The 27874-nt window shown below is 37.4% G+C and overlaps 1 protein-coding gene across 2 annotated transcripts in view; it reads left to right on the top strand.

The window, feature by feature from the left end:
- Positions 1-27874, top strand: part of UTRN (utrophin) — a 305876-nt gene that overhangs the window by 57922 nt on the left and 220080 nt on the right. Inside the window, exons 16-33 of one of the 2 annotated variants that reach the window (XM_077782132.1) lie at positions 371-537; positions 2864-2987; positions 4711-4798; positions 6532-6767; positions 7033-7213; positions 9789-9937; positions 11763-11975; positions 15802-15915; positions 16733-16888; positions 17757-17927; positions 20154-20333; positions 21916-22050; positions 22559-22708; positions 24007-24168; positions 24504-24632; positions 25070-25243; positions 25850-26005; positions 27349-27519. In XM_077782132.1, coding sequence (XP_077638258.1) covers positions 371-537; positions 2864-2987; positions 4711-4798; positions 6532-6767; positions 7033-7213; positions 9789-9937; positions 11763-11975; positions 15802-15915; positions 16733-16888; positions 17757-17927; positions 20154-20333; positions 21916-22050; positions 22559-22708; positions 24007-24168; positions 24504-24632; positions 25070-25243; positions 25850-26005; positions 27349-27519 — 2856 coding nt within the window. Of the gene's footprint in view, positions 1-370; positions 538-2863; positions 2988-4710; positions 4799-6531; positions 6768-7032; positions 7214-9788; positions 9938-11762; positions 11976-15801; positions 15916-16732; positions 16889-17756; positions 17928-20153; positions 20334-21915; positions 22051-22558; positions 22709-24006; positions 24169-24503; positions 24633-25069; positions 25244-25849; positions 26006-27348; positions 27520-27874 lie in introns of those variants that run through there. The other variant, XM_077782130.1, reaches the window with a different exon arrangement.

Here is a 27874-nt window from a genome sequence, read left to right as displayed (position 1 = left end):
TTGTTTTTTAGCGTAAGAGTACAAAATGTAGAATTGCTAATAATAAACTCCAAGTAACTTTGTTCTTTTTGTGAAGAAATTAAGAAAGAAAATACATATAATGCTCCCTTTGTTAATTTTAGTTCGCTTGGAATGGCATGATTCTAGTTGAACTGAGAATTTTGATGCTTAGGTTCCCATCTGTAAAATGAGAATAATAATCTCTTTCTCTGGAGTGTAAATATGATAAAAGTGCTTCATGGCATCTCAGTGTGGTCATTTGTGGGTGTGAATGAACAGGCTTTTATGACTGAATAAAAGAAAATAAGAAAAAGTAACTCAGCTTGTATAAAAATGGCACATAATCCTTGCCCTAAATTATTTTGTATAGGTAACTCAAGCTGTAGGAAGCATAGGAATGTCACAGGTCTCACATAAGACTACTGCAGAAACACCATTGAAGGAACAGGTGGTGGTTAAACAGTCCAGACAGGAATTTCCCCCACCACCACTTCCAAAGAAAAGGCAAATTCCAGGGGATAGTGAAGCAAAGAAAAAGTAAGTATATGTCACTGCAATTTTCTCTTGCTCATGGGGTACTACAGAGACTGTCTTGACTTTTGATCTTTTTTTTTTATATAAGTGAGCAATACTTAAGTTGCAGTTGTGAGGTTGGGCTTGGGGGCTTGACTAGATTATTTCTAGTCATCCCTTCCAACCCTAACAATTCTGTGATTCTTTGAATGGGAACAGAATGCTATATGCAACCTTGTTTTCAGAGCAGCAGAAAACCTGTTGCTTCCATTAATTTCAAAAGAAAACAGGGATATTTTGTTTCTCACAGAAGCAGGTCTTCAGTCCTTTGTACCTCAACTCCTTTGCTGAAAAGACAGAATTATATTTGCTTCCTTTAAGGAAAACATCTCATCTTTGCTCAAGAGTCAGTGTGAAAGTGTAAAGCATTTAGACTTATTATTTATTTATAATCTTAATAAAACATATGAGAAATATGGGAGAAACTGCACAAAATAGATGCTCAGTCAAAAAGATTTTCTGTCTATCTTGTATTTAGTAATAAGAGTAATATTACACTGATATCTCTTTTGACAAGTATTTCTGGTGTGGCTGGCGCTCATTTGCATATATAGACACAGAATCATTTGGCTGGAAGGGACCTCAGTGATCATCTCATTCCAACTTCACTGCTATGGACAGGGACACTCCACTAATCCAGGGTTGTTTGGAGCTTTATCTAGTCTGGTCTAGTAGGCTTCCACGGATGGAGCACCCACACCTTCTCTGGGCAGCCTGTTCCAGTATCCCACCACTCTCATACCGAAGAATTTCTTTCTTATATGTGATCTAAATATAGTCTTTTTCACTTTAAAAGTCACTTCTTGTCCTATCAATATACTTCCCCATTGTATCCCTCTCTATTTTTCTTGTAGCCCCTCTGTAGGTACTGGAAGGCTGCTATCAAGTTTTCCTGGAACCTTCTCTCCTCTTAAGCCAAACAGTGTTTAATAACATGCGTTGAATTCTCTTTATTAAATTGCATACCTAAAACTAAAGGAATTGTTTCAGTATTAATTAGGAAATTAAAAGCTGTGTGCTCAATATATTGTTTTTTGTGCTTGGCTGAGGAAATGAGTATTTCCTTGAAGTATCAGTGGTTTAAATCTTTGTCAGATCATTTAGAGCTACAATAGAGACTGCCTCAAGATTAGGGAGTAGCTGTGAATTTGCACAATGAAGAAGAGTTTTTTAATTCATTTCTTTCTGGGGGAGGAATGAAGGTTTTGAAGGGGTGAGGAACCCGCCGAAACCCTCTTGAGGACTCTGGTCAGACTTTTTGAGGTCTGGTAGGGATAGTGTGTGCATCTGGATGTGCCAGTAGTAGGGCAGTAAAGTAGTCAGCAGCCATCTGTCCTTTCTATGTCTCAGGAGTTGTAGAAACTATTATAGATTTTGAAAACAAAAGTGATTTATCTGTCATCTGTTTTCCTTGAGTTCAAACTGTATTAAAAACAGGGGTAGTAAAAATAGGTAATAAACTTTCTGATGCTTTTGTGTGTTTCCATTTACAACAAATGACCAGAAAGTGGAATTTTGCCAGCTTTCCTATGGAAACTTTAATTGACAATTGCACATATTGCAATTCCGTGCTGTTATTCCATGTTAGGATTCACACTGTTAAGTAATGTAATTGTAATACAACTTGACTTGTGGTCTGTACAGTGTATCTGTCCATCTCTCAAGTTCTGTACAGTACTGCTTAATTTGAGAGTTGATTGGAGTGTTTTTTTGGTGGTTTTAGTTTGTAGCTTAGAGGTCATAGGGGTAAGAAAGTTGTTAGTATAGACAACTATAGTATAGTGTACACTGTAGACAAAACCAGTAAGCTATAAGTTAATATTTTGTCAGCTAAGTGTGCAGAAATGTTTGTCAGCTGTCACTGCCACTGTTAGCTTTTCCTTCAGATAAAATAGCGTTGCAGACTTTTGAAACTTAGAACTGCAATTCTTATTTGTTTTGTTTCTGAGGTCTAGTTATTACTTTCAAAATGCTTGGCATTGAGAGATCAGTTTTGTAACATATTAAAAGAAATAGTTATTTGTGTGAAACAATGTGTAAAATAAATTGCATGTATGTAAATGTATTCTCAATTTGTTCCTGAAGGCTGATACTGTGGGGATAATTTTTATTATGGTAGGCTTTTAAAAGTCTGTCTCTACTTCCTGTGGGTAGTAATATAAGGAGCATGAATTTTGTGTAAAGCCTTGCTGGTTTGGGGTTGAATAATGTGCTGAACTTTAAGACTTGATTTTTAAGACAGAGTGACTGAAACCAAAAAAACAAACCACTGTCTGACCTTTTAAACTAGGTTTGATGCTGAATGTACTGAGCTCTTGAACTGGATTTCAAAATCAAAATCTGCCATTCAGGCCACAGACATCAAAGAATATAAGAAGATGAGAGAGACTTCAAGCATGAAAGAAAAATTGAAGGTAAAATGGGGAGATAAAGCATGTTTCAGTGAATACTCTACTTTGTATCTAAGCTGGCTGTCAGCTGGAGGTGTGAGCTGATCCGCATGCTTTGAGGGGATTAAGTCCCTCAGTTACATAGTTTCAGAACTGAGTATACATGGAAATCTCTGACCAGCTGGACACACATTTTTTTTGCTGTTGTTGTTGCATAATCCACAAGAAATTTAAAAAACTTAAATTACTGATGTCTCCCTTGGAGTTCTGAAAAATGTCTGTCTTCAGGCTTATTCTCTTTTACATTAAGTAGCATATTTTGGTTTAATGTTTCACAGTTGGAAATGGCCTTGATTGGCGCCACTTATATAGTTTTGGTAGAGATAGGCCAGTGGGGTGCTCAGAGACCCCTTGAATCATGCTGTGACACTCCTCAAACACTGTATCACCCAGGGTCCAAAGTGGTTTGTTGTTATAATGCTTGGACATATTGTTTGCTCTAATAATTTTGGAGAAAATATGATTGTTACAGCTTTTGTGCAGTATTGCTGACCTGCCAGACAGACGAGATAACTTTACAGAATCTTGTGGGAGCTGTGAAATAACCATTTTATTTTCTATTCATTGTCAGGAATGTATTCTTGCCTTTTTCTAGTTCTTGAGCATCCTTTGTTAATGAAGACTTACTGGAGCTTTAGCAGGACCTGAATCTGCTTTTGAAATCAAAAACAATACTTAAAAATCTCTATAAAGAGGCTCCTCCATAGTGCTCTTGTGGAAAATGGTGCCAGTAGGAATGTTTGGAATGGCAGTACTGTTGGAAATAAGAACTAAAACAAATATTCCAATGTTTTATTTATGGATATTTAAAAATGTTTATGGCTCTTTAAAAAAGAGGTCCTGAGGTGAACACCAGGTTCCCATGAACAGTACTGTTTTTAAATGATTGGGCTGTAAGTGGTTAGGACAGAGTTTGTTCTTCCCAGCTGTGCAAATAAGTGCATTCTTCTGAATGTACTGTAGGAAGCCTAAACCAGAATGATGACCTTTGACATGAGGTTCAAAAAGATTTTAGTTTGGAGATACTTTGTTGTAATCACAGAGGATACTGAAGTTGTGGTTTTCTGGCCAGGGAACTCATCTTTCCTCTGTGGATGCATTCTACCTATTGACTCACAAATGAATATTCCCCAGTATGTATAACTTGTGAGAGAAGCTTTTTCCTTTAAAAATCTTGGTAGTCATGGAGAATTTCCCTCTTCAAATCTTTGTGAGAGCAAAGCACTAGAGATTATTACTGGTGTGCTATAGTTCTTGCTTTTTGGACATTTAGGGTCTGTTGGACCCTTCTACTAGAAACCACAGTAAAAACTGTAGAAATGAAGGGGCTATTGAGAAGGTATTTTCTCCACTGGCTCACATTAGAGAATTACAGCTGAATTTTTGATCAGAAATTACTTGTTTTAACTGCTGTCCCAATATCTTACTTCACACTGTGGGGTCATCAAGCCGTTAAACAATATTTTATTCCTGGTGCATCTCTTGCATGCCTGCTGCTTCTGAGAGGTGACTCCTTTTGCATTTGTTTTCTGCACAAGCAGAACTAACATGCAGCTCAGGTGGTGGTGCATCTAAGACAATGATATGTTTTGGGCTGAGTGGAAAAGTAGATATTACTGGGTGAGAGAGAGAAGTCAAGGAAAATAATCCTTGCTGCTACTATATTCTTTTGGGATTCCCTTTGAAGGTGATTGAAAAGGAAAGAGCTGAAAAAAGCCAGAAATTAGATGAACTGAAACGAAGTGGACACATTCTTTTGGATCAAGTGGGAAAGGGTAAGCAACTTGGAGGTTTTTCTCTCTTGTGATTTAATCAGTTGAGTTGCTGGGAAATAATATTAAAGTACATTATCTCCTTCCTTCTCCCTCCCTTTTCTTTTCTTCATTGTTACTGTTACTAGTTAGTTATGTGTTTTTTTTAATTAAAGTTTTTAGAACAAGAGTATTATTATTCATTAGTGTGCATGTGTACATTTGTAGTCTTAAGGTATATTTTAATAAACTGTTTCTATTTCAGTAACATGCTTTCAAGGAAGTAGTTTGATTTTAATTAAATGTTTTAAAACAACTGCTGTAAAGAAGTAAAAATTTTGAAGCCAAATTTAAACTTAATATGTATGTGTCTATCTCTTTTTCATGGTTTTATCTATTTTTGTAAAAACTGTTTGTGTTTTTAATGATGCAGTCACAACCATGGCTCAAAGGCAAGAGAGAAGTCTATATGATTGGGAAAATTGTTGCCAATTAAAACCCTTATCCATGGGATCTTAAAATTGACATCTATGAAAGGTGAATCTTTAAGCCTTGCCAAAATCTTGTTTCATATTGAAAAAAAACCATCAGTGGAATGATGTCTCTATAAAAGAGATGTTCATATCATCTAGAGGCAATCTTTTTGATCTTCACTTGACTTCTGGTGAAGTTGTTATCACTGGTAGCATTCTGACAGGAGAGAGGATGGTATCACTGTCCTGAATAATGACCAGCATCCCTTTTGGAAAATGCTGAATTCCACTGGATTTCTCAGCAATCACATTTTTTTGCTTGTATGCCCCAATTTACTAAGCATGTCCAGTTGTCCCCTCCTTGCCTATTGCAACTTAAGCTTTTTTTACAGTGGGTGCTGTTGCCTTGAAGTTGATGGCTGAAAGCCACTGATTTGACCTGGAGCTTGGTTTATAAAAATTTTTAGATGTTCCTTGTTTTCGAATGTGAACAGAAATTAATGCTCCTTTCCTCTTTATTCTACAAACCCTTTTAGCTGTGATAGATCATGGTATGAAACCAGCATGTGTTAACCATAACAAGAAATGTGTAGTTGAAAAGCTGCTTTGTATCAGCAAAGAGTAAGGTCAAGAATTTCCTATCTAATTGATTGTCATCTTAAAGGTTTGGATCTCTAGAAAATAACAAATCTACACCCCCTGGTTTTGCTAGGGTCTGATAGATGTCCTGTCCAGATCAGGCTCCCAGCCTTTTTCTGAGGCCCAGCTACACCTGTGTGGAATAATGCACAGCACTGGCACATTTGTGCCTACATCCATGTCTATCCTGGGGCAGGAACAGGCTGTGCCATAATGGCAGTGACTGGTCTTTGTGTGCATGCTCCTGCCCTGTGGCTGCAGCTGCTGTGGTGTTGGTGTGCCAAGCCTGTGGCCAGAGTGTGAGCACAGGGCATCTGTGGAGCAGGGTCATCAAGTGCTCTTGTGAAAGCTGGCTGGCTGCCCTGACCAGAGCTTTGGGCTCTACTTGTGCTGGAGTGGTTCAGCAAAAAAAAACCCCTATCTGTGTCTTTCCTCAAAATTAGAGTACCTCACTCTGCATTTTACTAGAATTATAAAGCTGAAATGGTGCTAGTAATAAGTATAGATTTATTGGTATTAGACTTGGAATCAAAGTGTTTTGTATATTAATGTGAAAGTACACTTGTATTTGAAGAGAGGAAAGGTTAAATGCCTGTTAATGAAAATGTGTTGCAGTTAACATAATAATTTGTATAATCTTTGTAGAAGGACTTCCTACAGTGGATATAAAATCCGTCATGGAGAAAATTTTGTCGGGGTGGAAGGATGTGGTTCAAAATCTAGAAGAAGTGGCTAGAAAGATAAAGTACCAGGAAGATATAAATGCTTATTTAAAGGAAATGAATGAGCTTGAGAAGACTTTAATTGAGAAGGATGGCTGGCTTAAAAATTACTCTTCTTCAGCATCCCAGTCCTCAGCAGTCCTGAAAGAGTTATGTCAGGTAAGTCTGGCCAAAGTTATTAATTGTGATTGGAAGCTGTCAGAAGCACAGGATGCGCCAGTAGAGCTTGGTCTAGTCAATAATATAACTCCGTTTCTAAGACATGCAGGGCACCTGATTTGACTGGAAGATTTTGGAATTTCCATCACAGGAAGTACTTTAGTTTTGTCACTAGTAATGTGGATGAGCTGTACTGTAGAAGTGTACTAAAATCTTTGCGTTTACAGGGCAAGTGTGAATTTTGGTTTTGGTTTTTCTTTTACAGCAGGAGTTAACTCATCTTGTAAGCCTGAGTCCACAGTTGGAACATCTGAAAGCCACCTGCAAGACACTCACCTCCCAGCCCATGCCTCCAAATTTCATTCAGGAGAACTTGAGTGGTTTGCTTGATCACTTCAAATTGACTCGTCAGAAACTAGAGGAATGTCACCAACAGCTGAAAAAAGGTAAATAAATAAGCAAAAATATGTATGTTAGCATAAAACCTCCTGCTTACTTGTGCTTTGTTTGTTTTGAGCTGACAGAAAACTCATTGAATTCTGGTAGACTTTCTGTAGTGTTTGCTCTAGGCTTTGTGTCAAACTGACAAAATTATTTTATTTACATGGAGGAATGTGTCCTGTTCTGTGCAAAATTCACAAATCTATCATTCCATGGTGTTTAACACTATTATGCAAGGATGCAACATCCCTGAAACCTCATTTAACTACTTAGCAAGACATATTGAAGGTGGATAATAAAGCTCAGAAATCTGTCTCTCTCTGACACTTACAGAAACATATATTCTATAATGAAATTCTAGAAATGAAAAGTAGAAGATTAGAAGAATGTTGTAAAAGGAAAGTGCGCATGTGAAATTTATTCTTTTTCATAGCTTTGAGCACATTAGTCATACATAATTCCTTTTGGAAATTTCATCTTTGAAGTGATTTGGAATCTGGCTTGCTTTTCAGGCAGTTTCTACTTGGGTTGTTGTTGCATTAAAAATTTCATTATGAGCATTCAAACCAGTCATGCTGGTTTTTAAAGAATTTTAAATGTAGTGCATAAAATATGTAGTTCTGGTAATACTTTACAGCTGAATAGCAACAGCACAGACTTGTAAGATTTTTTTCCATAGTTTTTGTTTCAGAGTAATTTGAGGAAATGTTTTATTAACAGCCCCAAATGGAAGGGCATTAACACTATTCTGTGTGTAGTAAAAATAGGCTCAATTACTAAATTATTAGGCTATCTATACAATATGTTGCGCCAGGCCTGCACACTTGAATTATATCCATGCAGAAATTTCTATGAATGAAGTATCTGTCAGCTATGTTAAAATTACAAGGGTATGTTTTCAGTCTTACAGTGACAAGTTATTATTTTATAGCTGTTTTGAGTTCATGTACTTGTGAGTAATTTTATTGGTGTTTTGGTAACTGTATATCATGTGACAAAAATACTCTTTTTTTTTTTTGTCACACATCACTTGAGGCGTTACCGGTCTGCTTGAACCAGTTATTGCTTGGTAGAAACACTGTATATATTCTAACACATTAACTTTGTATTTGTGTGTCTTTTGAATGAGACAACCTGCTGAGAAGTTATATTGATGATGAACAGAGGGAAATGTTGGTTCAGGGTTTTAGCTGTTTATTTACAGCATAGTTTGAATTGCTGCAAAGTAAAAACTTCCAGAGCTACGTAACTGGTGGAAACAACTGGTGGTATGACTTGGGCATTTGTGAACTTGGCAGGCTTTGACTGACAGAAGGTCAGCTCCTCCTTATGGCTCTTCTTTGAGCCTCCAAAAATTCCACCCATGGAAAGCTACTCAGTGGCAATACATGGGCATTTTTTAGATGGGAATTGACTCAATATTTTTGCTGCTGGAAAACTACTTCAACTATTTTCTTCTCCTTCAGGATTTTCTGTAGTTTAGTTACAGTGCACCTATGTTCTTCTTATTAATTTTTCCCCCTCTTTAAATTGATCTGGCTTTTTGAGAAAAAGGAGCTGGATAACTCCGATTCTCTCAAAAATGTTTACTCATTTTTATAAACGGTAGGACAGTTCTGACAGTAAGCTGTTGAAAAGCTACCTGGTGAGTCAGAACAAGGCTAAGATTAGTTTTCACGTGGGGCAGTAACAAAATTGCTTAGGAATCCAGGGCCATACTACAGTACAGGATTTACAGGCAAAATCCTGTTAGCTGCAGTTATTCCAATTGGCTGTTTTCATTCTGGAATGCCAGTGAGGTGCTGCCTTCTGCCTGGGATTCCACACAGGGCTGAACTGAATAAATTTTGAGTTGTGGTTGAAGATGGCAAGCAGATACTCCATCCAAACTATACTTCCCTTTTAACTCTTCCTAAATGGTGTCTCTGTTCTGGCAACAGACTGAAAGCTGCTATTTTTATATATTTGTAAGGGTAAATATATTTAAAAAAGTAAAAAAGCAAGCAAAACATAAGGCCACACTATTATGTGTTTAATGTATTTATATATACACACATATATATTTATAAATACTAGCTTATGTAATTCCTATATACAGTGTGTATATTTAATTTAAATATATGGCTATTATATTTGCTATACATAGTAGATATCAGTGTATGTGTTTTTGTAGATAAATAGTAGATATGTCTAAATCTTAAAAATGCAAAATACTAAATTTGGGTGGTTTATATATTTTAAATACTATGGATTATTCTTGGTATAGTAAAATATAATTTAAATACTATCGATACTTCCACCCTACCCATCCAAACAGATTTAGGTGCTTAAGTGTATAAAAAGAATTTCTGAAAATGGGATTGAGTTTGTCAAATTTTTGGAAGGTTGTAATTATATATTTATTATTATATTCTATATACTTGTATGTTATGTATTTAATATTTTTAGAGGAAAAACATTGGTATCTGTTGAAGAGTTTTTCAGCTCTTGGGAAGTTGATTATGTTCACATCTCCTAAGATTTGGGTTGAAGTGCATATTCTTACTCTGTGTTTTGTTTCCTTCCTCCTTTACATGGTAGCAGAGACAGAAAGGCAGCCGAGCCGGGAGTACGTGGAGTCTCTGCAGCAGCTGAAGGGTGCACTGAGCGAGCTGGAGGGCAAGCAGCTCTCCATTGCCAGTGGCCTGAGCGAGCCCAGCAAGGTGGAGAACGCCCTGCAGCAGGCAAAGGTAACTCTCACCATTGCACTGAGTAAGGAGCTTACCCCACTGCTGTCACCCTGTGTTCTCCTGCCTTGCTTTCAGTGGGGTAGCTAACACTGCTCAGAGGGGTGTCGGGGACGTGGGTGTGGAGCCCACTTTTGGAGGTGGCTTGCTGGGTTACCAGGCTGCTGAGGGACGTGTCCAGGTGAGGGCTTGGTATCTCTGGGCCTGCAGGAATTCACAGCTTCTCTTGCTGCCTGTGCCAGGAGAGAGCTGGACTGCTCAGCCAGGGAAAATACCAGATACTGAGGCAGGGATGGACCTCTCTCCAGGGAGAGAATTCTGTGTCTCCAGTATTTCCCCCCCCACCCCCCCCCCCTTTTTTTTTTTTTTTTGTTTGTTTGTTTGGAAAAAATAAATACTTCCCTGCCTGCTCCACCATCCTCCATATTCAGAAGCATGTGTTTTCCCCTGTGTGGTGGCCTACTAAGGCTGCAGATGACTCTGGAGGAGCTCTTGAGCTCTGGTTGCTGGGTGCAGAGAGGTTTTTATATCTTTCTCTATTTAGGAGAGCAATGATTTTTGGAAGTCCAGTAAATAGAGGTGTTAGTGCTTTGGTTTGTTTGTTTTAACCAGGAGATTTTCTCTTTAATGTTGCTTCTGTAGTTTTTAAACTTGGCAGAGATTTTCTGGTCCATATACTACGTGAATTGCAGTGGCATTTAGCCTTTTGAGGCTTGTCTTTTCCTGCCTCTGCCCAGTTTTCTTCAGAGGCTAATTACCCTGAAAGGACATACTATGCTAGTGAAGGTGCTTTATCGTTAGAGTGTGACAGGAGAGGAGAACAAACCTCCCTATGAGTAGCTGCTTGTGGAGCTTGGGATTGTTCAGCACTCTCTGCACTATAGCAGGCACTGAAACATACATTCCTCTTCTCAGTCTCATTGCTACTTTACCCATCTTAGAGGAATTTTCCAGGGAAAGAAACTAAATAAATGTAAAGTAGATTTGAGAACATGAATGTTTTAAAAAACTCTTCCTCAGTAAAAATACAGCAAAATATGTATGCACATATCCTGCTTGTATATATTAAGTGTATATACTAGAAAATTAAATTAATAATAATTTCATGTGTTCACTGTGAATTTCTCTTACGCAAATTTGAAGCACAGTAATCAAAATTATGAGTTCAATGAAGTGGCAGCATTTTCCATGTTTTGGCTGATATCTTCAGCTGTTATTTTTCGTATTAGTAAATCAGCTCTTTCAAATCAAGTGACTCTTTATATCAGCAATGTCATAGTGAATATACTCAGAATATATCTTCCCTGAATTCCATCTGGGAAAGCAGTTTTCAAAACTTGAGTATCTAGAGCTTTTTTTGCAACTAAGACAGTATATTTAACTTTACAAAACTTGGAAGAACACACTCAGCTGGTTTATATGTGCATTTAAAAAACAAACTTGTGGGGGAATGAACATACTGGTGTCCTGCTCTGTCTGCATTGCAGTTTGCCCTGGGAGTACAGTGTGGCACAGACACTTTGATTGAGTGCCAGTACTGTGTGGCATACAAGAAGCATAGATACCTGCCCATGTTGAGCTATGAGGCCAAGCTTTGCTACACGTTCTGTCGTCTCTGTTGCTGCGCCAGTACAGCAGCTGAAGGTTTTGCTGCTTAGAAGGTTTTTTGGATGTCTCTGCCTCAATAACTACTGTAACTGGATTGTATCACTCTTGACCGAGTTTACCGTCTGCATGATGAAGGTTTTGATGTACTTGCACTTGTATGTGAGTTTGTACTTGTTGTATGTCTAATACTGGAAGGAGGCTTTTTTCTTCTTTGTTATAGACCATTTGTGAGGCACTGGAAGCCCAGAAGCCCAGAGTAGATAAACTTGCTGAAGAAACAAAGGCTTTGGAGAAGCATGCATCTTTGGAAGTAAAAAACACCTACATGCAAGAGTTCAAGGATGTGCAGGGACGCTGGGACAAGCTAAAGCTCAAGATTTCTAAAGATGTTAAACTACTGGAGGAAATTGTGCCCAAGTTGAGAATATTTGAGGTAAAGTGAAAGGATTTTTTATTTTTGGCTTGCATAACTCGGTTGCTTTATAGACCTTTCTCTGTGTTCCTGCGGGAGTCCAGATGAAACTGATTGAGAAGTGGAATGTTGATAATCCACTAGTTTGGAAGAGGCTGAAAGCATATATAGTATATTTGTAGCAGCATAGAAGTGGAATTCTAATGTACCCAGGATATTATTTTGACTTCTAACAGAAATGCTTTTCACTTAAAATTAGTGTCCCTCCCCTTCCATAAGCAAAGGTTATGCTGGGGTCAAGGATATGCCAGCTGTGCTGTTAATCCCAGTAGGGGCTGATGATCTTCAGTGTGATTGGTGTCAGATGCTCACTACTCTTAAAGTGTAATTCCATGCCTGCTACAGAAAACCTCCTCCTTCAAGTGGGGTTTTAGTGAATAGTCATGATTTAATACAGGGAAGTTAGAAAAGGGAGTAAGGAAAATGCTTGGGTATAGTGACTTTTCCAGTTCCAACCATTGCCTCTGAAGTGACAAGAAGGATAGTTAAAAAATTAAGGTTACTCAGCCCTCCTACCTGTTTTATAAATATATATACATTCCTATGAAATCCTTCAAGACAGAAAATCCCACTGTTCTGAGAACAGAATTGTCCTGAACAAGACTATAGAAACTTTCCTGTTACCTTAAAAGGAACTAGAGAAGCCAAAAAATAAATTCTAGCAGAAGAAACAATGGAAGCAATGATTAAGTAGTTGCTTTATCAATATGATACTATTATTGTAATTATTAAGTAACTGAAAATGAAAGAAATACCTACTGATGCAATTGGTTGAAATATGCGGCTTACATTGTGTTGTCTTATGAACTGTATTTTGAAGTATACAATTCCTGTGTTTTCTGAATATTTTGTAAAACTGTCAGTGGGTGGACAGTTGTGTTATATTCCCTGATTTTTTCTTTGGTACTTATCTATATGGAGATTTTTATAGTCTAATACTGTATAAATAAAAATGACAGTCTGGAACAAGTTGAATAAAAATGCTGTGGACAGCACTGGGTACACCAGGATGTAACTTGTACTGCAGGAAAGATTGGTATGGCAGCCTTGGTGTATGGTCCTGGTGCAGACACCAAACAAGACACAAGATTAGTTTGGAGAATGGCTGAGCAGTCTCTCCTTGGCTAAAAGAGGAGTTGAAGCACCTGGCTATTAAAGGGAAAAAATTTATGTGGGGGAGAAAAAAAATGCATGTCAGTGCTTGGAGGACATGTGGTTTATGTTCAACTACATGCAAGGATTAATTTATTTTTAATGTTCCTTTTTTTTTTTTCCCTAAATCACCTTAAAAATTGACATTTATCAAAACAGCACTCCTCACATTTATGTTTTTGAAAAGAAACAATGCAAGTATTTTCATTTTAACAGTGAGCAAACAGGTGAACGATTACTAAGATGCCCTTGTTAGTCTGATGAGCATGTCAGTGGCAGATCTGCCTGAGTCCTGCTGCTTAGGTGGTTCTTCTGTTACTTGTGCTGTGATAGAGGCTCCCCCAAGCTGACAATGCATGCATTAGTGACATGAACTGGGAGTAATGTTTTACTGGGAGATGTAGACAAAGCTCATTTTATCATTTTTGCATTTATCATTTTATCAGTTTTGCATTTTGTTTTTCCTAGAAGAAATTATGTTAAATCTTCTATTATCATATCTCTAGTAATGTATGGCTTGCTGCATCTTTGATTATGTATCACTCTCAGATCTTTTAAATCTGCTGCACGGCTGTACATCATGTGGTTTTTTTTAGGAGTGAACAAGTTAAGATTCAGCAGATTTGATCTTTTTTCCTGCCTGTAATAAATGTCAAAAACTGATCCTGAAGAAGTGAAGCTCTATAAGGAAGATCTTATAGCAGCATTCCAGAAACTAAAGGAGACCTTCACGAGAGCTGAAGAACTTTGTGCATGGGCTTGTAGGGACAGGACAAGGGATAATGGGCTCTTAACTGAAAGAGGGTAGGTCTAGATATGATTTTAGGAAGAAATTCTTTACTGTGAGGGCAGTGAGACCCTGGAACATGTTGTTCAGAGAAGCTATGGATGCTTCATTCATGGAAGTGTTCAAGGCCCATTTGGATGGGGTTATGTGGAAGATGACTGTGTCTGTGGCTGGCAAGTTGGAGGTAAATGATCTTTAAGGTCCATTCCAACCCAGACCATTCTAGGATGAAGATGTTCATGTCTAAAAATTGTGAACTCTTGTGCATCAACAGCCTACACTGGTTATTTGACTACTGATAATTATTTACCTGTGCAATGCAGGAGCATTTACTTAAACTTTTGTAGGCTTGGTTTGTGATTCAGCAAGTTTTTAAAACATGTGTCTAACTTTCAGTGGTCCCCCTTAAGCTACTTATGTAAATAGCTTATTGTAAGAAAGCTAAATGGTAAAGTGCTTTGTCAAAAGGCAGCCTTTATAAATACATTTTTTTTATATTAAACTATGGTCCACTAGTAAGCATCCTAGAGTCAGTTTTTTAGAAAATTATTTTCAGGCTTATAATCTGCAGGAAATTCCCCCAAAATGGAAAAGGAATGAAGAAAATGTCATGACTTTGATGTCTAATGGTAGTAGCATTGATCTAAAAACAAACATGAACTTAGTCTAATGGGTTTTCATTAATGCAGACATTTTTTGAGAAACAGTGTGTAACATATGGATCTTTAAAAAACTATTAGTGTAAGGTTTTAAAAAAAATTAAGTGTATGCTTTCCTCCTGTGACATGCAGAGTAGAAGGTGAAGCTGATGAGCTGTTCTATGATGATGACTGTGTCAGGATAGATGACATTAAAAACTCCAACCAAATAGTCCAAAAATGTTGAGTATAAGAAGTCCAGCTATATTAATAAAAAATGCCAATCACATAAGTTGGTTGAACCAGAGGAAGAAAAATCCCTCTTTGTGCTCTGTGTTTTTTTTCTTGGTAAGGATGATTTGGAGCATCCACATCCTTTCCACATACATGGGAAGGAGATGGCAGTGTTTCTGTCTCCTTCCCTCCCTCCTCCCCTTCCTACCTCATTGCAGGGTGTAAGGCAACTGCCAATTGTTAGATCACATAATTCTGAAATGGGGTGTGTGCTTACTTTTTTCCCAAGAGTTGCTCTAGTGAGTACAGTACTGTACTGTCGGCCTCAAACAGCTAGGCTGCTTTTTTTGCAAATTTTAGTGGTTAGTCTGATCGTCTGTGTTTTTTTCCTTTTTTGTGTGTCTTGCCTATACAAATGGCTTTCCCAGCATGATTTCTACCTGAAAAGTACATTTAGCATTATCCACTCCTCTTTTCCACATATATATTCTTATAGCTCACTCTCTTTTGCTTTGGAGTGCAGTTTTCAAACAAGTGTGGAAACAGTCATGCATTTTTTTTATCATACTTTTTAGGCACATTTCCAGCCTTCAGCCAGGTCCTTCATGTAAAAAGTAGCAACACAATTCTTGAAGCCATGCTCTCCTCCTTACCTGATCCTGTGCTTTGGTGTGATAGATAGCCTGGAACAGTTCAGTGTCACTTAAACCATGCTCTGGTGGGTGGACGAATATCACTATTGTGAATTTAATATTCATATGAATTTGAGAAAAGAGACATTTGGGATGCCACTCTTCCCTCCAAAAAGCCCAACAAAACAAACCCAAAAATTAAACAGAAGTTGGTCTGATTCAAACTAAGACTATGCCAGCAGCTTGTAGAGCACTCTTGGCAAGCTGCTAGAAATTGAAATGCAACAGCCATACATTCTTCCTCACAGCAGTGTATCAACTCTTCCTTACTATATTTGATTTAGACTGACTCTAAAGTTGTTCAGAAGTGGATGGATGGTGTGAAAGACTACTTAATGACAGAAAAGGCTGTTCAAGGGGATACTGAAGGACTTCAAAGGCAACTTGACCAGTGCACAGTGAGTTTTGCTCTTACAAGGAGTCTTTTGAAAAAACAAGTAGCATCTTTTCTTTATTTTTTTGCTTGCTTTATTAAGTACTGTTCATAGCATGTTAAGCCCACCAGAAAATTGTTTTATCTTTCTTTAGGGCACGTTTGAGTTGGTTTTTTTGCAGCTATAATATTTTGTGCTTTTCAGAGGTCTTCACTGTAGTTATAAATACATATGTACAAGTTGACATTATTTCCTCTATAAAAGGTTTATATGTTTTTCCCAATTTTTTGTCATTATGGAATTGAATCTATGGGTAAAAAGTGCCTTCTGAATTCAATTTCCAAGGATAGTAAAAGTAAGAAGCAAATAACTGATGAAAGTCCTGGAATTTAGAATTTTGCAAGGAAGGTTCCTGGCTAGTCAGTGTCACATAATGATCACATTTATGTAGAATTTTGTCTTATAGTAAGTAATTACAGTGTCTCTTCAAATGCTTGTTTCCAGGAGAAGAATATAATTTGAGGAACACCAGAAATACAGAAATAGCAGAATATCTTCAAACTTGTGTTGTTTTGATGTTGACATTTGGCATATGAAAATGTTTATGCTCTGTATGGCAAGCTGTACTTTGTCCTTTAGTTGCATAGTTCTGATATTTTGAATCACTGAAGGATTATTTTAAGCAGTCTGGTATTGATCTGATCACAGTATTGATCTGCTCCAAAAACTTCTTCTGGAATAATTAAAAGCTGCAAAATAGCTGCAAAATTATTGATGCTGTTATAAATTAATGTAATATCTTGCTGAAGAATAACATTCATTTTCTCTTATGTGTGTTGAGGTATTTATCAATGAAATGGAGACAATTGAACCATCACTAAAGGAGATGAAAGAAGTAGAGGCTGCTTTAAGAGCTCAGCCTATTGCGAGCATAAATACTTGGACAAAGTCTAGGCTAGTAGACTGCCAGACTCAGTGGGAGAAGCTGAGCAAACAGGTGAGTTTTCCACATGTTGCTTGCTTGCTTGTTGCTGCAGCTGTCTGGTTGTGTGGCATTGCAAGGATTCTGAGGAGGTGAAGCAGTGAAACAGTGGGTTGAGAACGTTTTACTTGTTTCACTGTCAAAGTGGCTGAAGCCAAACATGTTTTTTGGTACCTGACTGGAAGGAGCAAAATCAACTCTACAATTGTTTGTAATTAAAAATTAATCTGTTCACTTGGCTTTATGCTGCTCTTTCTGGAGAATGTGGGAGGAAGATATGAACTTTTTCTGTTGTTTCTGAAGACTGGAATATTATGGTGTCCCTGTATAATTTTTATTGGTTTCCAAGCAGCTTTGAAAAATAAAAGGCCATAAATAGACTACCACAGAGTCCATTTGGTTGTTCCTTTTGGGTAGAAACTTTCTGCTATCTGTAGAAACATATTTATTTTGTTGCAATTGCTGATGAAAATCTGTATTGGAGAGCCTTGCTGTTGATATAGAGCAGAATATCTGGGTTGTGGAAAGAAGTCAGGCCTGAAGAGTGTTTTATTGCTCAGTATAATGATATATCTAACTATATGATACTTGTAATCAGAAGAGGAATTTATTCTGTCTGACTTTTTTCAGGGATTGTTACCAGTTTATGTTCAATGAAGGGGGGACAAAAAGGTCATATTTCTCCTTCCCTCACTTTTAGATTTTGTTTATCTGCTAAAAAGGGTTGATAAGTTTATGTGTGCATGGAAAAGTGCTCCATTAATTAAAAAGGTCTGAAAACGTTTTGGTAGTAAAATATTTTAGCAAAGACTTGTGGTTTTTCACATGTACAAGGACATTTAAGTAACAAAGCTGCTGTTTCTTTTTCCACCTTGGATTCTAGATCATTAGTCAGAAAAATCGCCTGTCTGAAAGTCAGGAAAAAGCTGTAAATCTGAAGAAGGATTTGGCAGAGATGCAAGAATGGATGACCCAAGCTGAAGAAGAATATTTGGAGAAAGATTTCGAATACAAGTCTCCTGAAGAGCTAGAGAATGCAGTAGAGGAAATGAAGGTCAGCAATGCCAGCTTATTGTAGAGGCCTGATTAAGAGAAAGAGAACCCTAAAGCTTTGGGGGTTGACCTTTTATGGAATTATATTTGTGGAAAGGAGCTCAGGTCACGACAAGATTAGTGCTATTTTTCATCTTTGCTTTGTGGAAATTTTGATTTTTAAAGCATAAACTATAAAAGCAGATGTTCTTTTTGGCCATGAGGGCTAGGGAGTTCATAATAAATAACAGCTTGCTCAGCTGTTGAGTCAGGCTTTTTATATATAGCATATTAAACATTAGGAATATGGGAAAATTTTGCAGGAGACAAAACTTGAGAAAGGTATAGTGTCATCTTTTATTTCTATTTAAATTACTGGTTGTGAAAATTGTCTTCTATCACTTGGACCTCAGTTTCTTGACCCCTAAATATTCTAACTCTACATTTAGAAAATAACTTTAAAATGGGTGTGTTGTAAGGCTATCATGTGTTCATCATCTGTTGCAAAAAGTGATTTTTTTTTTTATTTTTATTTTTTAAATCGTGAGGTGGAAGAGATCCACAAGGATCAGTGAGTGATATTGGTCCCTACTTTTCTATTTTTGGGTCTTGCGGCCAAATAAATGAAGAGGAAGGAGAAATTTTTGTCTCATTATAATATTGTCAGTTGAACATAAAATTTTATTGGATACATGTACAGAATAAATAATTCCCTGCTTTTTAATCTGAGAGTTCAATCATATCTTCAAAAATGTTTTTATTTGTGTACACTTTTTAAATGAGTATCCACTATACTGTTACTTGATGGACAAGTAAAAAAAAAAATTCTCCCTTACAAGTGCTTTAACAGAGCCATTTGAAGTTTTGAATTGTCCTTTTTGAAGCACCCCTTAACAAGAGTTTTAATATATTCATGTCCTTTGAAGCCACTTGAGATCACATAGTCTGACAGCTGGCTTGAACACCAGCCAAGGAAAGAAAGAACCTTCTTTTCATTGGCAAATCTGTGAGACTTTTAGCACATTTACCTTTGTCAAATCCAGATTATATTATGTATATTATGACAGTTGTGTCAGTGAGCCTGTAAGCTTATTGTAACACTTAAAATTCCCTTTCATTTGCAGTAACAGCATTATCCTGGGACTACTTTTAGGACTGGGAAAAAGCACGCTCTGTATTTGGCTCATTTTTGCATATGCTGTCATTTGAACAGATTGGAACTCCTGCTGACAGGAGGAATAGGTTTAAGGAGGAATAAGTTTAAGATAAAGTTGTGTGGTTTTTGAAAATCCTGACATAAAATATATTTCCAAAATTTTCTATTCTTTGCCTTTCTATTAACTGAATTTTATTGCCTTACATCTAGAAGACAACTTGAAATATATATACAAAAATTGTGCTAAATTCTACTATATAGTGCAATGCCTTATTTATCAGAGATATTTCAATTTCATAAAATTGTTCTTGAAACCTGAAAAGAAAGATATGGAACAGTCTCACTTCTGAAGCCTTTTATTTATCTCAGCAGGGGGACTCAGACTGGTCTGCCTGATCTGTCTTCCAGCTATCCTCCATCCTCTGGCTAAGGCACAATTTGACAAGTGATAATACAGTTTCTCCAGACCTGTGTGTTGGGGGTTGTACTGTACTTACCCTGTATATGTGCTGCCAGGCTCCTCTGAGTGCAGTGAGGTTGAAGGAATTCTAGCTGTCCTTTTTGTGTGTTTCTCGAGCACACCCAACAGCTGTGAGGGAGGTTCCAGCTTTGTAATTGCACATGTCCTGGGTGATTATATCATCTTTCCTGGATGACTTTTGGAGATAGGTACTGAGCTCTAAGATGCATCATTTCTGTAAAGTCACCCTACCTTTTTCTTCCTGATATACTTGTTTTTAGCAAATGTCTATTTTTTTCTGGTTAATTTGGTTTTTTTGTATTTGCATGATAGCATAGAAATAGCACTGTACTTAATTTTTTTTTTTTTTGCTTTGAGTAATGAGTTTTTTTTAAATGAACAAACCATGAACAGTAAATATATCTGTATGCTTAATAAAGCAGGATCTTTCACCACTTTCTAATATGACCTTAATTCCATTCAAGTTAGTGCTGTATTTTGTTGTGTTCAGGCCCAAGAAATACATTGGCAGCAAGACCTCCAATGTGAAACTGCTTATGATTGATTTGAGTGGTGAATAGCTGAGTTGTAAGGCAATTGAAGGTTGATAGTGTAATATGTTTTTTTGACAGAGAGCAAAGGAGGATGTGTTGCAGAAGGAGGTGAGAGTGAAGATTCTCAAGGACAACATCAAGATGTTGGCCACCAAAGTGCCGTCCAGTGGTCAGGACCTGGTGACTGAGTTGAATGTTGTGCTGGAGAACTACCAGCTACTGTGCAATCGGATCCGAGGGAAATGTCACACATTGGAGGCAAGAATCATAGCTCTCTGCTTATAAATAACTGTTCAATTCCTTTATTGATGTTCTGGATGAGGATATCAAGTCTACCCTTAGTAAATTTGTGGATGACACCAAGTTGGGTGGGAGTATTGATCTGCTGGAGGGTAGGAAGGAAGGAATGAGTCTGGACAGGCTGATTTGGTGGGCTGAAGCCAAAGGTGTGAGGTTCAACAAGACCAAGTACCAGCTGCTGTGCTTGCGTCCCAACAACCCCATGCAGTGCTACAGCCTTCCCATTCTAGCCTGGGGAAAGAGAGGCTGGAAGATGTCCAATGAAAAAAGGACCCAAGGGTGCTAATAGACACTCATGGAATGTGAGCCAGCAGCATGTCCTGATGGCTCAGAATGGCATCTTGGCCATTGTTAGAAATAGTGTGGCCAGCAGGGCTGGGGAAGTGATTGTCCCTCTGCATATACTTGGTGCTGGTGGGGCACACCTTGAGTGTGTTGTCCAGTTATGGGTCTCTCACTAAAAGGAGGATATTGGGCTGCTGAGAAGGGCAGCAAAGCTGGTTGGGAGGTTTGGAGCTCAAGTGCTATGAGGAGCTCCTGAGGGAGCTGAGAGTTTTTAGTGTGGAGAAGAGGTTGAGGAGTGATCGTATTGCTCACTACAACTCCTTGAAAGGAGAGTGTAGCCAGGTGGGGTTTGAAATCTTCTCTGAGGCCAGTGAAAGGATGAGAGGAAATGGCTTCAAGCTGGTCCAGAGGAGATTTATGTTGGTATTGGGAAGAATTTCTTCACAGAAAGAATGATTAAACATTGGAATGGGCTGCTTAGAGAGGTGGTGGAGTCATTGTCCCTGAAGGTGTTTAAGGCAAGAGTGGATGTAGCATTTAGTTCCATGGTCTTGTTGAAAAAGTGGTGTTTGGTCACAGATTGGACTGGATGATCTCTCAGATCTTTTCCAACCTAAGTGAGTCTGTGATTTTGTAAAATGAAGGCAGGTAGCACAAGAGGGGAGTGGAGAAGGACATTGAAAATATCTGAATACATTAGCTTCAACATAAATGCATTTTACTCCTTTCCAAGATTACTTTCTCTTGAAAGGATGTATTTGGAATCCATGAGACACTATCGAGCTTTTTTTTTTGTAATTGTATTCGATGCTTTTGCAAATAAATAAACTTGTCTCACAGACCTGTTACTGATCTGTCTTCCAAAACAGCAAAAAGGAATTAAACAAAAATGAAAGGTTGAAATACAGTAATAATTAAAACAAACAAAAGATTATGATCTGGGGTAGAGTGTGTATGTCCTGTCTTTCAAAAAGGATCCAATGCATTTTGTTACATTCTTACATAGTTATATGAACCTTTATGTCAGTGATAGTTTTAACACAGTTTAGAGACTGCTATGCTCATTTCTCTGTATCTTCCTGATAGAGCTGCATGTTGTTTTATCTAGAACATTCTGTACTGTGACATATTTCTTAATATTTTCTACTTGTCTTTTTTAGGTGATTTCTCATACTCATATCTTTAAGTTGTTCATAGGATATATAAACTATGCCTGGCATTCTAGGCTAATCTTTTTCTTTTCTGTTGCTCCTAGGAAGTGTGGTCCTGTTGGATTGAGCTACTTCAGTATCTTGATTTAGAAACAGCTTGGCTAAACAATCTGGAAGAAAGAGTGCAAATGACAGGAAATCTGCCTGATAAATTGGATGCTGTCAATGATGCTCTTGAGGTATTATAATGATTACATCAGATGAGTAATTTTTCAGATAGCTCTGTTTAAAAAAAAAAGATTTCTGCACTTTAGTAGCATACTGAAATGTGCTGAATATTCAGATTCTTCACATTAAATGAACATATAACTCTGAATTGAAAATGGATATTTGTAAGATCCTCCACCAAAAGTGGACTTTTACTGGAGGTGATAGTGCCATACTTGGTACTGTGATAAAACTGTATGCTCTCTCCTGACCTATGTAAATTGGTTAATTTCTTCCAGGGCTATAGTAGTATGAAATTATGAGAGTAGGCAAAAAGTGTTGTGAAGTTTGATTACCTAAAGTAAAATCACCTCTGTGCCGTAATGCCATGTGCCATTATGAATTAAGCCATAACTGATTTATGCTTTTAGAGCACTCTCAAGACAGTTGAAGTGTTAAACTTGTGTATACAACCAGATTTCCAGCTCTGAAAATACAGCAATATTCAGTGTCTTGACCTTTAAAACTTTTTCTAATTAGTCCCTGGAATCGGTCTTGCGTCACCCAGCTGATAATCGAACCCAGATTCGGGAACTTGGGCAGACGTTGATTGATGGAGGGATTCTTGATGACATCATCAGTGAAAAATTGGAAGCTTTCAATGCCCGCTATGAAGAATTGAGTCACTTGGTAAGAACTTGGGGTGAGGGGTGAAGCTCAAGTCTGAAATGATTCTTGTTAGCTGAATTTAAAGATACCGGACTGCAATACAGAAAAAGAATAAATAGCATCAGTGGTGTCAGCTGTTTTCAATTTGTAAAAATGTCCAAAGAGCAAGATGCTTTTCTATTTTTCATTACATGAGTGAAGTTTTTTTTGCAAGCTAGCACTGCAGGCATGCCCTGGTATTTTTTAGATAATTTTGACAAAAAAGGTAATTCCAAAATTAAAGAACAGCTCAATATTAACAATACTAACAGCTTAATATTGCTTTGCTACTGCCATAAATTCTGGTCATTTTCTCACAAACTAAAAGAATGAGGAGTGTAAGTGACATTTTCATTCTTAGAAATAGCTAGGAAGAAGTAATGGTGAAAAAAAACAGAAGGAAAACATTCTTATTACTCATCTTATTAGGCTGTCCTCTTCCTCTTCTCCTACTTCAGTCTAGTCTTTTATAGATTTAATAAGTAGATGAAGACTAGGTGTATTTCAGGTAGCACAGAGTTGTAATTTGTGTTCTGTATCCTGGTAATACAAGCCCCTGCCAAATTGTAGGATGGGAGTTGTTTTCTGTCACTGATGAAAAAGTGTAATTGTAGAGGGAGTTTCAGTTAATCCTCATTACAATGAGCAGCATGAATGCAGTGCCCTCAGCTGGGGGCTATGTGCTGGCATTGACTGCTGCAGCACTGGCACCATGGGCTTTTGACAGCTCTTCATATGTGTGTGTACATCTGTGTGTGCACTGGTCTGTGCATGCATGTGCTGATAGTGGGAAATTTGTGTTCCTGTGCAGGTAGTGGCATTTCAGATGCTGTTAAAGGAAGTGACAATAAAGGGAAAAAACTGTGAACTTCTGTTTTGACAGTATAACTGAGTGAGTTTATTATTTTGAAAGGAAATGTGAATATTAATATAACAAACAACATTGATCTGTGGTCTGTTGTGAAGTTCCTGTTTCCCATTGTATAGTAGTACTCTGTTAAAACCACACCAGTTTCAAAAACTTCTCGAGGTAGTAGGAGAGGTGTGTTTTTACTATCTCATATGCATCTGCAGCAGAACTCTCCTTCTGTTGCACTGCTTGTCAGTTATTGTTTTAGAAACCACAGCAAGCTTAAAAAATTGCTGCTTTCTGGGATTCTTTTTAGCCAGTCCTCCAGGTGTAGAATCCTTTTGGTCTCTCCTACCTTGTTTTGAGGAATTCTACTACAATTTATATTGAATTATTGCTGCATCTTGTCTTACTTTTCTGTCCTGCTCAGGCGGTGAGCCGACAGATCACCTTGGAACAACAGCTTCAGACCATGCGAGAAACCGACCACATGCTGCAGGTCTTGCAGGAAAGTTTAGGAGATCTGGATAGACAGCTGACATCTTACCTGACTGACAGGATAGATGCCTTTCAGATGCCCCAGGAGGCCCAGGTATTTCTGTATAGCCCTTCACTACAAAACTTTTGGAAATATTTGATGATAATGCTCAGTCTAGACTTAGTAATAAATTTCAGTCCTGTGCTGATGCACTAGGTGTTATCTTTTGTAATCTGGAGAGTTTTATTTTTTTTAAGAAGGTTGTATTGAATAACAGCAGCTTTCAATTTAGCAGGTTGTCACCAAGGGCGGAATATTTAAAATAAACCTGGTGGTGTTTAAGTTTTACAGGGTAGATTTACTTCTGATGAGTGGTAAGAAAGTTCCCCTTCCTCTCTTCTGCAAGCAATTTTGTGATGCATTTTTTTCCTGCTTCTGTGATATGGCAGAAAATTCAAGCTGAGATTGCAGCTCATGAATCCACCTTAGAGGAGCTGAAGAAAAGTGCTCGCTCTTTCCCTCCTGCTTCTCCTGAATGCAGGTCTCCCCGTGGTGGAACTCAGCTGGATGCTTTGCAGGTAAAGACATGAGAGTCACCCTTACACCCTGCTGTGTCAGCCTGTAAATTGTTTGTGCAGTCAGAGGAACTTAAGAAGAAAATAGTATATGCTTTTATGTGCTTACATAAGGAAACAAACAACCCTAGGTGAATTGAAGAAGGAAGCTTAAATTTTCCAAGTGTCATGGGATAAATGCTTAAAGTCAGCAAGTCTCTGTATTTGAGTAGAATGGGTATTTTCAGAGCATATGATACAGAGTGACATCTCTCTTGCTCCTCAGGTAGAGATTAGGAACAGGTGATGGCACCATTATGTGCCAAGCCAAAATTCTGTATGTATTGATTTGTGGTGGCATGAAGGGTTATAATCTGTGGTGTGACATGCTTTAAAGGTTATTTTTTGAAGTGCAGGTACTAATTCAAAACAATCTTTCAACGTAATATTCATTAAAACAGAGAAAGCTCCGTGAAGTATGTACAAAGTATCAGCTTTTCCAGAAACCAGCCAATTTTGAGCAGCGCATGTTAGATTGCAAGCGGGTGTTGGATGGTGTAAAAGCAGAACTTCATGTCTTGGATGTGAAGGATACTGACCCAGATGTAATCCAAACTCACTTGGAGAAGTGCATGGTATGTATGCAATGTTCATGACTCGTGCTTGGGGGTGCTTCTTTTTCTTGTAGTTCTTGTTGCTTAAACTCTCTTCTGAGGAAATTTTGCTTGAAGTTATCTTCTACTAGAACTTTTAGCTGGAACTATTGCAGCTCATTGGAAAGTGCTAGCAGAACACTTGATAACTAAAAACTTCATGTTCTTGTAGGACATAAAAGCAGTGGGCTGTCAATCATCGATATAGTGGAACAGCTGAGTTTTTATAAACTCCCTTTCCTGGTTCATCCTTATGTTCTGGAGAAGCATCAAAGTCATTATAATTTGAGCAAAATGAATACTAAGATGAAGTACAGATCACAATATTAGCCTTGGAGTAAATGTTGTTAAATTATTCATCTTATTAATAAGATAATAAAAATAAGAAAATAAAAACTAGAATAAAATATTCTCAGAGTATTCATCAGAATAAAATATCATGAGGAGTTTGGAATTTTCTTGTCAGATATTGCTATTAATTCATAAATCAGAATTTAAGTGCAATTTGAAGTTAAGGTCCTCAAAGGAAGCAGAGTCAGAAAACCTGCATTACAAATTGATCACCAATATATACATTTGTGATTTTAGAAACTCTATAAGACCCTCAGTGAGGTGAAATTGGAAGTTGAAACTGTCATCAAGACAGGAAGGCAAATTGTACAGAAACAACAGACGGATAATCCTAAAGGGATGGATGAACAACTGACAGCACTGAAATTTCTTTACAATGACTTGGGGGCACAGGTAAGAAAGATAAATAAATGTATGAATATTTATCTGCATGTAATTTCTCTTCCTTGCTGTTAGATAGTGTTGTTAATTTGACTCTAAATCTGATAGTATGTAGGCTAGTTGCTGCATCCAGGAGCAATCAGTTAAAAGATTAGATATTACACATACCTCCCTGGAGGAGAGGTAGCCTTGAAGAAAGGAAGTTTCACAGAGTTTTGATTGCCCTGGCAAAGCTGACCTACCATACATTAAAGTCCTTTAAGATAATTTGTGGTCAAATTGTTATGCGAGAAATGTAAGTCAGTCTGAGGTTTTTTGGGTGTCATGATGGTTTTGAATTGTAGTCCATCTAAATGGTTGCTCTCAGTGTGAAGTAGAAAATGCAGGCAAACCTCTATTTCCCATGAACTTCATTAAATATTGCATAATTTTCTTATTAGTTGAATATTTACTGATCCAAGAGAAGTGTTTAAAAATGGTTAAACCCTTACTGGGCAGGTAGGACTCTCTACCTGGGTGATAAGATGGAATCCCAAGTGGATTTATGTCTGTTCAGTGCTTAATGAATTAAGCTGGAGGTAAAGGGTCAGATTACAGTGTTGGAATATCTTGGAGTTTTGCAATTGTGAATTTGAGAATATCCAGGAAGCTGTGGATTCTGGAAGGCATGTAGGAAAGAGATTAGGAAAAGGTAGAAAGGCAGAGTTGCTTGCAGTATAATGTTATGATTTTTCTCTCTGAGCAGAGAGAAGAGCACAATTTTTTGAAATGTCAATTGATTCTGACTATGATTCTTGGAGTTCTTCTCAAATCTGTGTTAAAATCTGACCAGACTAATTGTGCAACTGGTGTGAATACAAATTATTTTACTACAACAAACATCAAATTTAATGCTAATTTTACTGATATGTTTTTAAGGGCAGACTAGATTTTCAGTGAAATTTTTCTTTACAGCTTTCTGCTAGCAGGCCTTACAAATTACTAGGAGGAATTGAATTTTACCTATGTGAGTGACTAGATTCTGCAGTCCTTTGAGTTTCAGCTAAAGGATCAAAATAAAGTGATAAACATCAGTTTGGTGATTTCTAGCTATAAATAAATTGGTAAGGAGGTTTCTTTAAATTGAGATACTCCTAAAGGAGATAAAATTATTTATATATATTCTCTGTTGTATAGTAAGATACAGATGCTTATGAACTATCGTTTTAGGGTCCTTACTTAAAGCAAGACAATTTTAAGGTGCAAGGATTTTATATATTTAGGTGGATATTTTAGCTGGCTAGTACTTTTGCATTTGCTATTTTTTGAAACTAATTTTGTTTTCTTTCTTCCTAATTTTTTTTTTTTTTTGGTAGGTGACAGAAGGAAAACAAGACCTTGAAAGAGCAACCCAGCTGGCACGCAAAATGAGGAAGGAGTCTGCCTCTCTGTCAGAGTGGCTGGCTACCACTGAAGCTGACCTTGTGCAGAAGTCCACTTCAGAGAGCTTGCTTTCTGATCTAGATTCAGAAATTGCCTGGGCCAAAGTAAGCATGCTTACTAAATATTGGTAGAAAAAAATTCTGATATTATAGCAATACTACGTACAAATGGCTGTGAATTTAAATCCCTGTAACTTGTTCCTAAATCTCCCACATTCCGAAATTTCAGCAGAGTCAATAGTTCCTCTTCACTACCTTACTCAGTCTGATCTGTTTCCTCTCAGGCATTTGGCATCAACCTTAAATGCCAGTGAAATATTTAAGATATTACTACATGTTTTGTACTAATAGGTATTTAAGAGTTACTGTATCTCTTACACATTTCACTATTATAATAATTTTAAGATTATAAGCAAATATAATTGTGGACTGGATCAAATATTTTACTAGTAGAACAAAC

The sequence above is a fragment of the Lonchura striata genome, chromosome 3 (genome assembly GCF_046129695.1).
Source record: "Lonchura striata isolate bLonStr1 chromosome 3, bLonStr1.mat, whole genome shotgun sequence".
Classification (NCBI taxonomy): Eukaryota; Metazoa; Chordata; class Aves; order Passeriformes; family Estrildidae; genus Lonchura; species Lonchura striata.
Note: the sequence above shows the minus strand (reverse complement) of the source record. Positions and strands in the feature narration are given on the sequence as shown.